This window comes from Hypanus sabinus, chromosome 3, assembly GCF_030144855.1.
Source record: "Hypanus sabinus isolate sHypSab1 chromosome 3, sHypSab1.hap1, whole genome shotgun sequence".
Classification (NCBI taxonomy): Eukaryota; Metazoa; Chordata; class Chondrichthyes; order Myliobatiformes; family Dasyatidae; genus Hypanus; species Hypanus sabinus.
The window spans coordinates 69,723,122-69,738,880 of NC_082708.1; the positions used below are offsets into that span (position 1 = coordinate 69,723,122).

The window sequence follows — 15,759 nt, forward strand, 5'->3', positions numbered from 1 at the left end:
TATTTTCTGTATTTAGTGGTTGAAAGCAGTTAGTTTTCTCTTTCTCTTTAAGATTATACCTATAATCGTTCTTATACACAGCTGAAATGTTTAGATCCTCCTCCATTATAACTCACTTGACTTTAATGTGGTAAATGGTATGCCTTCCACTTTCTTTATTATCTCAGTGAAGTAACCTACATATATACACCTTTTCCAGCTTGTCCCATTAGACGTTGGTCCCAGTATTGGCTCTATGATACCACAAGTGCCAATTTGGCCTGGATGTCCCGATGAAGGGTCTCAGCCCGAAACGTTGACTGTACTCTTTTCCATGGCCCGCTGAGTTTTCCAGCATTTTGTGTTTGTTGCTTGAATTTCCAGCATCTGCAAATTTATCTCTTGTTTATAAAGCCATGTATTAGTTCCTAATAGTTATGAATAGAGGAATTCATCTAGAGTGCTCTGCCATCTTCTTTTGAACAGAATCAGTGCAGGCACCTAGTGCTGTTAACGGATTTCCTTCATTGTCTTCCTGCATGAAGTATTGTAGTAATCCAATACTAATTTCCTGGCATCCTGTGTAACCACTAGTTCAAGTTCAGATGTGTCATCTTCATCACTTTCCACTTTCTCATATTTCTCACCTTGGTGCTTTGATACAATACTTCTGATGATTGTATTTAAAAAATCTTCATTTTCATTGTAACATTCAAGAAGATTGTTGATATCTTCAAATTCTTCCTAGCTACTAACTTGTTAAAGTAGTGAAATTCTGGCACCTCAGAGCATGAGTTACAGGGCAACTAACCATCTGTTGCTTTAAAATCTTCATGATCCAACAGAAGATCATTGATAAGGGTCTCTTCAACATCTGGATCCTTATATTCATGCTGACATTTTTGGAATTACCCTGTTGTCTCTCATGTATTGGCCATTCTTCTCACAGTTTTATTGTTGATGCAGCAAGTGTACAATTGAAGATTTCAGCATTTCAGTTATCTCTGCCAGCTGACGATGAGTGGTGTTATTTCAAGTAAGATGGTGGCATGCTCAAATGCAACAGCCTCTCGGAGGCCAGCCAAAGATGCATCTTTCTTTTTAAAATATGTTTTTTATGATTGTAAGAGTATACTGGACTCCAAGAACTACGGGTATAATGGGTCTAAGGCATCAGTGATCTGCTCGTTGTTTGGAACAGCTGGCTGGGGTGTGAAAGGAGCTGTCGGGTCAGAGTAGGAGAGGCCAGAGAAGGAGAAGCTGGCGGATAGGCCAGAGAAGTTTGAGAGGAACTAGCCGGGTTACAAACTGTGTTGCTGCCTGCTTCTCAAAGCCATCGGATTTGGTGTGGGAAAGCATCGTGCAGTGTAACTATGAGTGACTGTCATGGATGTTTCTCCTGTGATCGCAAGATCCTGTTGGATGTTGATAATAGTAAGATGCTGCAGACCTGTTTCCCTGATTTGTTGGTGACACAGACGATGAGGCAGCAGCGTGGCCTCAGTTGTAGCAAGGAATAGGCCTTAAGCCACACTGGCCTGCTGCTGCAGTCCAGGTGAGGAGACATTGGAGGCTGTGCAGCGTGGCATCCGTGCTCGGTTGGAGGCAGGCCTCTCCCATTAGTGCTGCCCTCCAGTGTTCAGCTGGTGGAGTGACAGACTGGTTTGCCGGGAGCAGTACCATCCATTTGCAAGTTCCCTTGTGTAAAGATGTGTTTTCTTTTTCTCTCATTATTTTGAATATTTGTTTATGTATATATAGGAGTTCAGGGACTGTGAGATCATCTGAAACGTGGACACCAAGGAGTTGGAAACTTGATACACATTCCACTACAGCTCCATTGATGTAGATGGGGACACGAGCGTGGCTCCTAGCATGCCTGAAGTCCACAATGATCTCCTTGGTCTTCTGGGTGTTAGGGACCAGATTGTTGTTGGCACACCACGCGGCCAAGTGTTGGACCTTATCCCTGTAGGCCATCTCATCATATCCTCCGAACAGGCCAACTACCATGGTGTCGTCTGCGAACTTGAATTTGGAATTAGAACCATGTACAGGAATGCAGTAATAGGTGATTAGTTTTTGTTCTTTAAGAGTTGTCCCAAATAGACAGCGAAATTAACTGGAATCTACAGTTTTTCTCACCCATATCTTTGCATCATCTAAATAAGTTTGAATTCCAACCAGACAACCTAACCCAGAATGAGCCCTGTTTGCTCAGCATCCCTATCCATGTGACCTACATTGGTATCTAATTGCAAAATTCTATTTTAAAATTCACATTCTTGTGTCCAATCTGATCTGTTGCTCATACAGTTTTTATTGGCCGAGTGTTAACAGCTAAGCCTTCAGTTTTCCAGGCCCCAGGGAACACATTTCCCTTCCCTCTGCTATTCATAGAACAGTACATCACAGGAGCAGACCCCTCACCCCACAATTAAATTAGTAATCAAATGGCTAACTGATCTCTTCTGCCATCACAATATCCACATCGTTCCACTTTCATCACATTCATGTATCTATTTAAATGTCTCTTAAATTCTCTAATGTTTCAGCCTGTACCACCACTCCAGCCAGTGCATTCCAGTCACCCTATACTCTGGTTAAAAATAAACTTCCCCCGCAAATCTCCTTTGAAATTATTCCATCTCACCGTAATAGAATAGATTAGAACTTTATTGTCATTGGTCAGGACAACGAGATTGCAGTGCTGCTTCAGTCCATGCAAATCAGATGTTTACAATGCATGTGGTATGGCTTAATTAAAAACAAATTATTAACACTCCATAACCCTCACAGGCCATTGGCATACTGGGGTGTCGCATTATTCAGCTGCACAACAGCCCTCGGGAAAAAGCTGATTTTCGGTCTCACTGTTTTGGCTGAGATGTTTCTGTATCTCCTACCAGATGGCAGGGAATTGAACAGACAGAGTCTGGGATGGGATGGGTCTTTAATGATGCTACGAGCACACTGTAGACACTTAGAGTTGTAGATTGTCTCCAAGTCCAGTAGTCGAGTCCTAATGATGCGCTGAGCTGTCCTAATCATCCATTGAAGTGCTTTGTTCAGCTACAGTGCCACATGGTCATCCCATATGTCAGAACACTCTCTATCTCACATCGATAAAAGTTGGTCAACAATTTTAGGGGCCTAATAGCTCTCCTCAAGCACCTCAGGTAGTCTAGTAGCTGTTGTGCCTTCCCTACTATCAACATTTTTCTGACAGACCAAAAGAGCTCCTTGCTGAAGTTCTGGCCACTGTTTGCCCACTGAAAGATCGGTCACCTGGACAAGCTCATTACCCAACACCAGGTCCAGTACAGCCCCTCCTCTTCTTGGGCTTAATCAGCATATTGATGCACCTAACAAATTCTGCCCCATCTAAGTCTCTTGCACTCAGAAGATTCAAGTTTATATTAGGTTTCAGAGTTTTCAAAGGTTCATTTAATGTCAGAGAAATGTATGCAATATACATCCTGAAAAGATTTTTCTTCACAACCATCCACAAAAACAGAGGAGTGCCCCAAAGAATGAATGACAGTTAAATGTTAGAACCCCAAGCCCCCCTGGCTTCCCTCCCTGCTGTGCATAAGAGGTAGCAACCAACAATTCCCCCAACCAGCAAAAGAAGCATCAGCCCCCGCTACCGAGCACTCAAGCGTGAGCAAAGCAACAGCAAAGACTACTTGTTCACCCGATATTCAACATACCACAGGCTCTCTCTCTCTCTCTCTCTCTCTCTCTCTCTCTCTCTCTCTCCCTAATAAGGGAGAAAGAGGTGTCTCTGTTTTGCGAAGGGAAGTTGAAATCCCCCATGACAACAACCCTGTTGTTTTTACACCATTCCTTCCTCTGCCTGCATATCTGTTGCTCAATATCCTGGTGGCTACTGGGGGTTCTGTAGTACTATCCCATCAGAATGACTGCACCCTTCCTACTTCTGAGTTTTACGCAGACTCAGTGGATGGGCCCTCCATTCTTGCCCTCTGAATGCAGCTGTGACATATTCCCTGATTAGTAGTGCAACTTCCCCCATCTCAAAGCTTGAGTTCTTCCTATTTCTATCCAAATCTTCACTCATATGATATTTATTTATATGGCACAAATCAAATTCTCTCTACAAACACTAATCGAGCTTGGCACATTACTACCACATCAAAGTCCTTTTAAAGACATGTTTTGTTTTTGTTTTTAGTCGCATCAGTGATGTATAACTGCAAGCTAGTACAGATGCTATTTTTCATTGGTATTTGACTTTTGTAGATCCAGTTGATGTACCGGCCAGCACTAGGTCATCAGAATTTTATGGACTAACAGAGGGTTAATCTGTATTGATAATTGAATAGGTCTCAAGGTAGCTTAATCAGCTTTTGTTTTCAACTCAAGGTATTGTAGTCTGGATCATAGCACTTATGACATCCCCAGCCCTGCAGCACCAGTCTTTTGCCTCTACATTGCCTTCAAGTTAGAAGCAGAAGACTCTTATTGTGAAATACCTTAAGATTGTTATAGCTGGGGGTGGTAATGGTGACAGTCTCCCACTACCTATCAAATGCTCCCAATGGCGTGCACCTTAATAGCCTCTGACAGCTAAGTCCAGCCCCTGGCCTTCACGTGTGGCTTAGCTACCATGCCGAGCGGAACCGTTTCTACTGACAGGAGAAGAAGCAAAGGAGGGCTACTGGCGCCATAAAACCTATTACTTTGGGCAGATAGATATCGCTAGCCATGGTTGGCTGCTCATCTCGGAGAAAGAAAACTCTGATCTCAAACCTCCACTGCCTTGCGGATAAACCCATTCATGGGGAAGGCTTCAGGAGTAAACCCCGAGGGAAACATCAGGAGCTGGAGTGCCTAAGGCAGCCCTACATTGTCTGCAGCTCCTGCAATGCCTCTGATACCAAACTGTATCGGTCTCTGCCATTCCTTTGGGTTCATTAGATGCGTGGAGAAGGGGAGCTTGCTATCCATATCGTACTGCCCAGGCTTGCGTATCTAGACAGCTAGGACGCAACATCCATAGTCAACCCTGAACAATGGATGCCTCAACCTCAGCTTCTCAATAAGAAGTCTGATCCTCTCACACAAGAATATTTACTGAATGGTCAGATAGTTTAAAACAGTCTGTATCATTCCTCGTTTCAAGTAAGCCTTCACGTTCAATATGACACGTAGGAGGCCTTTTGGCCTATTGATTCTGTGCCAGTTTTCAGAGTAATCCCATCAGTCCTATTCCCAAGCTCTATTCGCTGCAATCTACTCTCTCACACATGCCCACTAACCACTGTCTCGTTCCCCAATCCATTTCCCTGCCACCCACCTGTGCTAACTCAGAGGTGACTCTCAATTATCACTTCAACTAACAAACAGTATATCTTTGTGATGTGAGAAGCAACTAAAGGACGTGGGGAAACCCCGAGGAATTGAACTGGTGTCCCTGGTGCAATGAGAAAACAGCACTACCTGTCGCACCACACTACAGCACTGCCAAAGACATTAATGTTACCATTTCTCATATATAAAACATATATATTAATATAAATATATATAAATAAAACATTGTTTGCTGAGTTATATCAGTATGTTCTGCTGTAATGGATCTCATTTAAAATGTCCATTGCTTTCCCACAGCCTCCTTTCTTTTCCATGCAGTTAAAACTAGTATCTACAATTTTCTCAATTCTGTCAGCCACTCCTTCATTACAAACAACAAGATGAAGCAATGTAGCCTGACATTGTAGTATACTGCTTGATGGTTTGCAACTTTATAAGCTTGTATTGAAGCAATGTCATCTGCTGCAAAATGTTGATAGTACAAGATGTTGAGGAAATTTGAAACATGTTTGAGTAACTTCCCATCAATTAGTGTGAACTCTTTCACAGGTTCAATATCAGTTTCCTCTATTAATGGTAATTTCTAATTTTATCATCATTCAAAATTAGTCCCTGAAATCCCTGATATTCTCCACGTTAATGATTTATTATTTCCTTAATCACGTTCCATAATGAACTTCTTGACCTTCTCCTCTATAACAACACTACCACACCTCTTACCACCTACTAGCCAATTCCCTGAACTCAAACCCAACCTTGTCATAATTTTCCCATTCCCTCCTCTGATGTTGTATCTCCAACCCTTCTCTCTCTCGCTCCCTTCCTCCCTCCCTCCCTTCCTCTCTCCCTCTTCCCCCCTCCCTCCCTCCTGGAGTATTGTGAGCAGTTTTTGGCTTCTTATCTAAGAAATGATGTGCTGACAAGGAAGTTTACGAAAAAGATTCCAGATTTCAAAGACTGATCATATGTGCACTGTTTGATGGCTCTGGGCCTTACTCACTGAAATTCAGAAGAATGAGGGGTGACTTGATTGAAACCTATCGAATGTTGAAAGGCCTCAATAGAGTGGTTGTGGAGAGGATGTTTCCTATGGTGGTGGAGTCTAAGACACAAGTCACAATCTCAGGATAGAAGGGCGTCCTTTTACAATGGAGATGAGGAGGAATTACTCTTAGCTAGAGAGTGGTGAATCTGTGGAGGCCAAGTTATTGGGTATATTTAAGGCAAAGTTTGCTAGATTCTTGATTAGCCAGGGAGAAGGCAGGAGATTGGGGCTGAGAGTGAAAATGGATCAAGCATGATGAAATGATGATCCAGTTTTGGTCTTTAAGTCCACAGGCAGCACTACTGTTAAATCAGTGCTTGATGTTGTCTGGCATTATCTTGTCTCCTCTTTACATGCTTTTGGCAATTGGAAAATCCTTTGCAATTCTCACTACAAGTGCACTCATGCCTACAGCAAACCAGGATAGACTGAATGTAGCCTGTGGCATCCAAACTTTAAATGCCCTACAGCAGAATTTACAGCCAGTTTCTGTACAATGTAGGTACTAATTATCCATCAGATTAATAGGTGTAAAATAGAACCTCGTTGAGTTGTATGAAGGAGCATACATGGATCAATTAATTACACCTCACTACGTACTATTTTGGTGATTTTTTTTTACCTGTGGGTTAACAAGAACTATGTCAGTTCCTTTGCAAATTGGTGAATGAATGAATGTAAATTCACTCAAATTAATTCTTCATTCCGGGAGCCTAGAAAGCTACAGCTTGTTTAAGCTAGTGCGAGTTTCTGTATTTGTCACGTTTCTGATAGCATTAAGAGGAAAGCTGGCATCAGTGTTTTCTATATGATGTAATAGCAATTCACTTTCTGTGTGTTTATAGGAAAATAAACCTGTGGGGACCAGTATTCTGAAACTTTCTGTGACGGACAAGGATTCCTCACACAATGGCCCTCCGTTCACACTTACTATTCTTGCTGGGAATGATGGGAAGGAATTTGTTTTAGACCAGGAAGGCGTTCTGAGATCAGCAACTGTTTTTAAGCAGAAGGATACCACAGAATACCATCTACATGTGAAGGTAAGGTATTATGCCGCCAATAAAGTCATTCTATTCTGGGAGCAAATTTCAATATGATTCTATGAGAAAGATCTTTATTACTATAATCATTGGTAAGAAATGAGTCTATCAGGTCAAGTGCACATTGATATATAGTTCCATTCCAGTCAGTGAAAATGTATTGATCTCCATTATACAAGATCCCATTCTCTTCATCGACATTTGCTTTCCATGACTAACTCTCATGAAATATAGAATATTCTATAGAGTCCTTTGAGTGGAATTCATTTACTTCGCCTGGTAAAGGAGATGAGTTCAACATCCAGCATATTTTTCCTGACCTAAAATTCTCAATTGCATATTTAGTCCACCTTGAGGTTTTTAGAACATAAAACAAAGTACGGGCCCTTCAGCCTACTGTCGACCTTTTAGCCTACTCCAAGATCAATATAACCCTTCCCTCACACATGTCATCCATTTTTGTTCATCCATATGTCAATCTATGAGTCTCTTAAATGCCCCTAAAGTATCTGCCTCTATCTAGTACCACCACTGGCTGTGCATCCTGTGCACTTACCACTCTGTGTAAAATCCAATCTCTGACATAACCCCCCCTCCCCCCCACTTTACTTCATTCACCCTAGTCATTCTTAAATTAATTCAGTCATATTTGATGTATACGAATGTGTTTGTTTCTTTTGCTCACCAAAAATACTTTTTTTTAAATAAAATAGAACAGACATCAGTGGCATCAAAAGAAACTTTGTGGAATTAACATTATTTTCTGCCTAATCATTTAGATTTCTCCACCAAGACCTCCTTAATAAAACAGTGTAATACCTCAGGGGCAGCATCAAAAAGAACTGTTAATTCAGAACTGAATCTGAATAGTTAATCCCAGTGGTACAGAGAGCTTCATGAAAGATATTTATTTTAACTAAGGGTTTCAAAGAACTTCATTCCAAATTGAATTTTTGACTCTACAATCATAACTTTGATGCAATGAGGTTCATCAGCACCCTATCTTCATCTTTGCCCACCAACATCATTCTTGTTCATTCAGTCAAGAACTTCGTCCTTGAATACCAGTCAACATAAGTATGAATGCATGGAATTCCTATCACTGTCTGATGGGTGTCATCACTTGCCCAGACAATGTTTAGAGGTTAATTCATACATAGGATCTGCATGTGGTGAGTTACTAGGTTGGGGTGATCTCCCAAGATGGTGCAAAGGGGGAATGAGATTGATGGAGTTGCTGAACAGGTAACTCCTGTTCCTAATAAAGTGACCACTTAGTGTACTGCTGCTTTAATTCATCCATTTCAAGGTCTGACGTGTTGTGCATTCAGAGATGTTCTTCTGCACATCATTTTTGTAATGCATTGTTATTTGAGTTCCTGTCAGCTTCCTGTCAACTTGAATGAGTTTGGCCATTTTCCTCTGACTTCTGTCATTAACAAGGTGTTTTTGCACAGAGAACTGCATTCGCTGGATAGTTTTTATTTGTTTTTCACACCATTCTCTGTGAACCCTAGAGACTCTTGTATGTGAAAATCCTAGGAGAGTAGCTGTTTCTGAGGTACACAAACCACCTCGTATGGCACTAACAATCGTTACAAGTCAAGTCACTTTTTATTGTCATTTTGACTATAACTGCTGGTACAGTACACAGTAAAAACGAGACAATGTTTTTCAGGACCATGGTGCTACATGAAACAATACAAAAACTACACTGAACTACATAAACCAACACAAAAACTACACTAGACTACAGACCTACCCAGTACTGCATAAAGTAATACAGTAAATAATATTACAATAAGTAAAAAACAAGACAATAGGCACAGCAGATTTCACGGTCAAATCCACTTGGATCACATTTCTTCCCCATTCTGTCTGTGTCTGCATGCTTATATGCATTGAGTTGCTGCCACTTGACTGGCAGATTAGATATTAGTATTGACGAGCAGGTGTACCTAACAAAATGGACACTGAGTCTGTATTTGTTTTTACTCGCGTTACAACAGGCTCAAGATTCTGGCAAACCGCCACTGACTTCATCCACCTATATACTTGTTCGAGTGATTGAAGAAAGCATTCACAAACCAACTGCTATTCCACTTGAGATTTTTATTTCTACGATGGAGGATGAATTCTCAGGAGGAGTGATTGGAAAAATCCACGCTACCGATCAGGATATGTATGACGTTCTTAGCTACAGTTTCAGGTCGGATCAGAGAAGTCTGTTCGATATAAATAGCCAAGATGGGAAGATTATTGCACTTGGGGGACTGGACAGTGGCAAGTATATTTTGAATGTGTCTGTCAGTGATGGGCGCTTCACTGTCCCTGTTGATGTTGTGGTTCATGTGGAGCAGGTGACTCAAGAAATGCTGAACAATGCCATCACTATTCAGTTTGAAAACATCTCTCCTGAAGATTTTATTGGACTTCATCTCCATGGATTTAGGCGGAGCCTTCGGAACATATTCGCAGCCCAGAAGCAAGACACCGTTCATATTATTAGTATTCAGCCAGTCTCAGGCACACAGAAGCTTGAGGTTTTATTGGCAGTACAGATATATAGAAGTGGGTTCTATAAAACCGCTTATTTAATTCAAAAGCTCACCAATGCAAAGAGAGAATTTGTGAATGGTCTTCTCGTTTCCTCTATCATGGACAAGAGTTGCCCTGCAGAAGAATGCCAAGAACGCAACTGTGCGCCACTGGTTTCTGCAGAACCACAGTCCACTATGACCTACAGTACTGCACGGATCAGCTTTGTGTCCCCTCATTACCATAAAAGTCTAACATGTGCTTGCAGTGGTGAGTAATATTCAAAACAAGAAAGTCTCCTGAACTGCGTTTTAAAAACCTGTTACATCAGTAAGTTTAAAAATAAGTTCTTATGGTAAATATGCAAGTTTATGGAATAAGCTTTATTTTTGTTTGAAGTGTGTTGATGTTACCAAACTATTGCATAGTTTCAGATTTTCAGGTGGGCAGCACAGTGATGCAGCAGAAAGGACAGCTGTATCCCTGTTCCACTGAACCAGATTCAATGATAACCTCCAGAGCTGACTCTGAGAAATTGCAACTTCTCCTTGTGGACATGTGCATCTCTCCCTCTTGCTATGGTTTCCACCCATATCTCAATGTGTCTGGTGAATAGTCTATTGTAAATTGCCCCTATTATAGGTGAGTAATAGGAGAATCAAAAGCAAAGAGATGAGCACGTGAGAGAAAGTAGCACAGTCAGAAGAAAGTCAGGGAATTGGATTCTGAACCAACATGGGCCAACCTGCCTCCTTCTATGTCGCTATGAAATATACACCAAAATTGAAGCATTTATAAGTATGAATATAAAATTCTTCAAATACAACATTGTAAGTTTAAATATACTATTTGAAAATGCACAAAAATAATTCTAGCGACACTTTCTCACCAGAGGAGCCAATTTCACAAAGTAATTTGAAAAAGTGACTGGTGTACGTACCTTGTCCATCCACTATCCACCCTGCTCATGAACTGTTTGTCCCACTCCCATCAGGAAGGAGGCTATGTATCATCCTCATCAGGACCACCAGACTCAAAAACAGTTACTTTCCTCAAGCACTAAGGCTAAATAACACCTCCACCCACTAACCCACCGCTCAAAACACATCCCCCCTCCCCAACACTTCAACTTTCTCATTTCCAGTGAGCCACCTTCTGTACAGACATTCCTGTACCTAACATCACTTTATGGACATACAATCAATTGATGTATATAAGCTAGCTTATGTATTTATATTTATTGTATTTTTTATTATTGTTCACTTTATATTTAAGTGTGTTTTTGTGCTGCATCAGATCTGGAGTAACAATTATTTCATTCTCCTTTACACTTGTGCACTGGAAATGACACAAAACGATCTTGAATCTTGAATTTTTTCCATTTGTTCATGCTGCAGTTTTTGAACATTTCCTGATGCAACATTCCAGCAGTCAATAAGTGATATGCAATGTATTTGGAAGCCTCTTTACACTTTAAAACACCAGTTTGCTGGAATGATACAACAATAATGGAAGAGAAGTACCAGATCTTGAAAAGCAGTAACTTATTCATAGGCATTTAACAGAAACAACATCTTATTATTAACGCAGTTTGATTTAAAATGAACAATTAGATCAAGATCCTGAATCAAACTTTTCACATCAATGTAATTTCACTGCATTTACAGTGTAAACTAACCCCAGGAAATGGAGAAATTCTGTGCAAAAATACTTTCCTAATGACATAACAAAATATGCTCATGGGAATTTCTGTAGCCACCAATGAGAAGCTCTCACCATGAGCAGCTTAAAAGAGAGGGAAGATGGGATGTGTTGAAATTACATTGCAAGATAGACTACAAAGAGTAATGTAAGAGAAATCCAAATCTGTTTAGACAGAGGAGAAACGAGCCACTATAATTGCTAGTGGGAAATATTTAGTCAAAGCTGAATGATTCAACATTTGTGTTCAAAGTTCAATATTCAATTTAGAAACACAGAAACATAGAAAACCTACAGCACAATAGAGGCCCTTCGGCCCACGAAGTTTTGCCAAAAATGTCCCTAACTTAGAAATTACTAGGGTTACCCATAAGTCTCTTAAAAGAACCTATCATATCGGCTTCCACCACCGTTGCTGGCAGCCCATTCCACGCACTCACCACTCTGCGTAAAAAAACTTACCCCTGACATCTCCTCTGTACCCATTTCCAAACCTGAACCCTCTTGTGGCAGCCATTTCAGCCCTGGATAAAAGCCTCTGACTATCCAATTATCAATGCCTTTCATCATTTTATACGCCTCTATCAGGTCACCTCTCATCCTCTGTCGCTCCAAGGAGAAAAGGCCGAGTTCACTCAACCTATTTTCATAAGGCATGCTCCCAATCTGGGCAAAATCCTTGTAAATCTCCTCTGCACCCTTTCTATGGTTTCCACATCCTTCTTGTAGTGAGGCGACCAGAACTAAGCACAGTACTCCAAGTGGGGTCTGACCAGTGTCCTGTATAGCTGCAACATTACCTCTCGGCTCCTAAATTCAATTCCACGATTGATGAAGGCCAATACACCATATGGCCTTCTTAACCACAGCGTCAACCTGCTCAGCTGCTTTGAGCGTCCTATGGACTCGGCCCCCAAGATCACTCTTATCTTCCACACTGCCAAGAGTCTTACTGTTAATACTATACTCTGCCATCATATTTGACCTACCAAAATGAACCACTTCACACTGATCTGGGCTGAACTCCATCTGTCACTTCTCAGCCCAGTTTTTTGCATCCTATCAATGTCCCGCTGTAACCTGTGACAGCCCTCCACACAATCGACAACACCCCCAACCTTTGTCATCAGCAAACTTACTAACCCATCCCTCCGCTTCCTCATCCAGGTCACTTATAAAAATCACGAAAGTAAGGGTCCCAGAAGAGATCCCTGAGGCACTCTACTGGTGACCGACCTCCATACAGAATATGACCCGTCTACAACCACTCTTTGCCTTCTGTGGACAAGCCAGTTCTGGATCCACAAAGCAATGTTCCCTTGGATCCCATGCCTTCTTACTTTCTCAATAAGCCTTGCATGGGGTACATTATCAAATGCCTTGCTGCAATCCATATACACTACATCTACTGCTCTTCCTTCTTATTGTCAGAGAACATATATGTCACCACATATAACCCTGAGATCCTTTTTTCTGTGGGCATACATAGCATATCTGTAGAATAGTATCTGTAAACAGGATCAATGGACAACAGAATATGTAAATACAGATATAAATAAATAAAAAGCATGAAATAACAAGATAAAAAGTCCTTGAAGTGAGACGATCAGTTGTGAGAACATCAAAAGTTGAATGTGTGTAGTTTCCTCTTTTGTTCAAGAGCCTGATGGTTGAGGGGTAGTAACTGTTCCTGAACCAAGTGGTGCAAGTCCTGAGGCTCTTCTTCCTACTACCTGATGGCAGCAGCGAGAAAAGAGCAAGGCTTGGGTGATGAGGATCTTTGGTGATGGATGCTGCTGGTTGGTACTATCTCACAACCATTTTATATTTTTTTAATGTTGGGAGGATAATGAATTACTGACAACTTGCCTTTTGTGATGTTTACCATTCATATCAAAACATCCATTCTCTCTCCGTCTAACTCTTCATCTTTGAATGGAAGAGCCAGTTCTATATTGGAAGCTTTGTAGTTCTTATAAACATTCCAAGGCTTTCTCTTATGTTTCCCCAATCTCCCCCAAATGAGACTTAAGAATGGAGATATAGGAGACTGCAGATCCTGTGATCTGAATCAAATAAAATACAGCTGGAGGAATTCAGGGAGTCAAGCAGCACCTGCAAAGGTAAATTGATAATTCACATTTCAGGACAAGACTTTGCCTCAGTGCTCTTGCATTATCTTGAACCAAGCTTTGACTATCCCGTTGCCTCCACAAATGCTGCTTGACCCACTGAATTCTTTCAGCAGTTTTGTATTTTGTGTCTTAAAATGCTGGATCCTACTAATTATTGGATTTCTTTTAGTTTGGATGATGGAGGAGTTATCAGCCATGACTGAAATAGTACTTGGTTTCATTCTTGTACTTTCATTCTAAGTATATTTTATTTTCATACCTAGAATGAAAGTAGGTCTGAGAATAAAACAATAATGGTTATGTCCTGGGTAGCAATTAAATTATAAATGTGCTGAAGAAATGGTTTGCACTGTTCACAAACTGTGTTCAGTGGATGGTACTGTATCCCTTTGAAAAAATTGTTGATCAAAATAAATGTTCATTGCCCTTCGATGTGTCAGGCCATTCTTGATACATTGGTTGATCTTCTCCTGTGAGATCATGCCAATAGTATTGAAGAAATTATCGAACAGTTTATCATTGATCTACAATGATACTGTCATCAGAGGTAAGTTGAAAGCTAGGGATAGAAAGATCCAGTGCTGTTTCACACTTACCATGATCAGCAGGTTACAGTCTGTTGTAGAAATAGACTGCAAGAATGTTAGCACAGCTGACTTTCTTCTGGACTTTATTAGTTAGGGAGTGAAATGAGGGGAAATGCCCTCTTTTTAAGAAATTTGAGGTTTATTAACTAATTAGGTTTTGCCTGGGAGCAAAGTACTTATCTGTGCCATTGTCATATTCTCAAAAAGTGTCTAGAACAAAAAAAATTATTTAACTGAACTCAATTTAATGTATTTTAACTTGCTTTTGAGGCATATTGTAACTCTCACTCAGCTAAGGTACAGATGGATCACATGACCTTCCTATTCTTTAGCACTTTTGGATCATAAATTGAACCTAATCTTTTTAATAGTTAGGTTCCTGAGAAGTGACAGAGTGTTTTAAAGTCAGGGTTTTGTTCAAATAGAGCAAAACTACATCAGTTTTTTTTCCAGTTAAAACTTTAGATTGAGTCATAGATGGGCTGGTCAGGACTTTGATCCATTTAGTGGAGAGAATTTGCTATGTTTTGCACTTTTGTCATGGTGGGTTTGGAAAATGTAGAGGTACGTGTGATTAACTTTGTCATGCATTGTATTACTTAGCATTGATTACCTCTGTTTTATGTACAAGTACTCAGATATGATAGATACTTAAATAAGTACTCCTACTTTTCCCTCCAGATTTGTAAAAAAAAGATTCACAGTAAGATGCAGTTCCACGAGCAACATATGATAGCCAGTACTTTGGTGAACAAGTGTTCTTCATGGTTGACCTCTAACAGCTAATTTACTGCTGGTTGATCATCACAACTAATACTTTTCTGGCCATACATGTGTGTACTATAAATACATTCATGCTTTCCAGTATGAACCAGGGAGGAGTAGATTTCTTGATGTTTAATTTCCTATCTTTAACCTAGATATACCGTTTCCATTAGGAATTCCCTGATAACCATCAGCAAGCTCACAAAGACCGTGAATCAGTAAAACAGCCTTCGTTGTGTGCAACTCAGTTTCATATCAATCATGAGGAAATTTTTATAACTTACAACAGACTTCAACAGATCAGTGGTTGACACAAGAAGAACATGGTTATAATTATGTGACATGAATCTGAGTCTGTTATGGTATCCATAAAGGAATCTTACTGTCCATTAGTATCTGCAATGAATAAATCAGCAATATGATGTTCTTAACATGACCAACTTGGCAGCTCTCTTTTCAATTCTTTATATTAAAGGATCTGAGAATAATCTAGGAAATTAAAATGTTACTTCACATTTATCAAACATAATGAAGTGAATATATTCTTTGTTAATACATATAACAATATCAGTATAAAAGAATATATAATTGTAGACAAGGAGGATTTTCTAAGACTGTATCTCTAAGTT

At 40.3% G+C, this 15,759-nt stretch overlaps 1 protein-coding gene across 1 annotated transcript in view; it reads left to right on the plus strand.

The window, feature by feature from the left end:
• The window catches only part of fat3a (FAT atypical cadherin 3a), a 570,475-nt gene that overhangs the window by 493,804 nt on the left and 60,912 nt on the right, over positions 1 to 15,759 (plus strand). The window contains exons 20-21 of the mRNA XM_059964604.1: positions 7,207 to 7,404; positions 9,414 to 10,212. Coding sequence (XP_059820587.1) covers positions 7,207 to 7,404; positions 9,414 to 10,212 — 997 coding nt within the window. The remainder of the gene's footprint in view (positions 1 to 7,206; positions 7,405 to 9,413; positions 10,213 to 15,759) is intronic.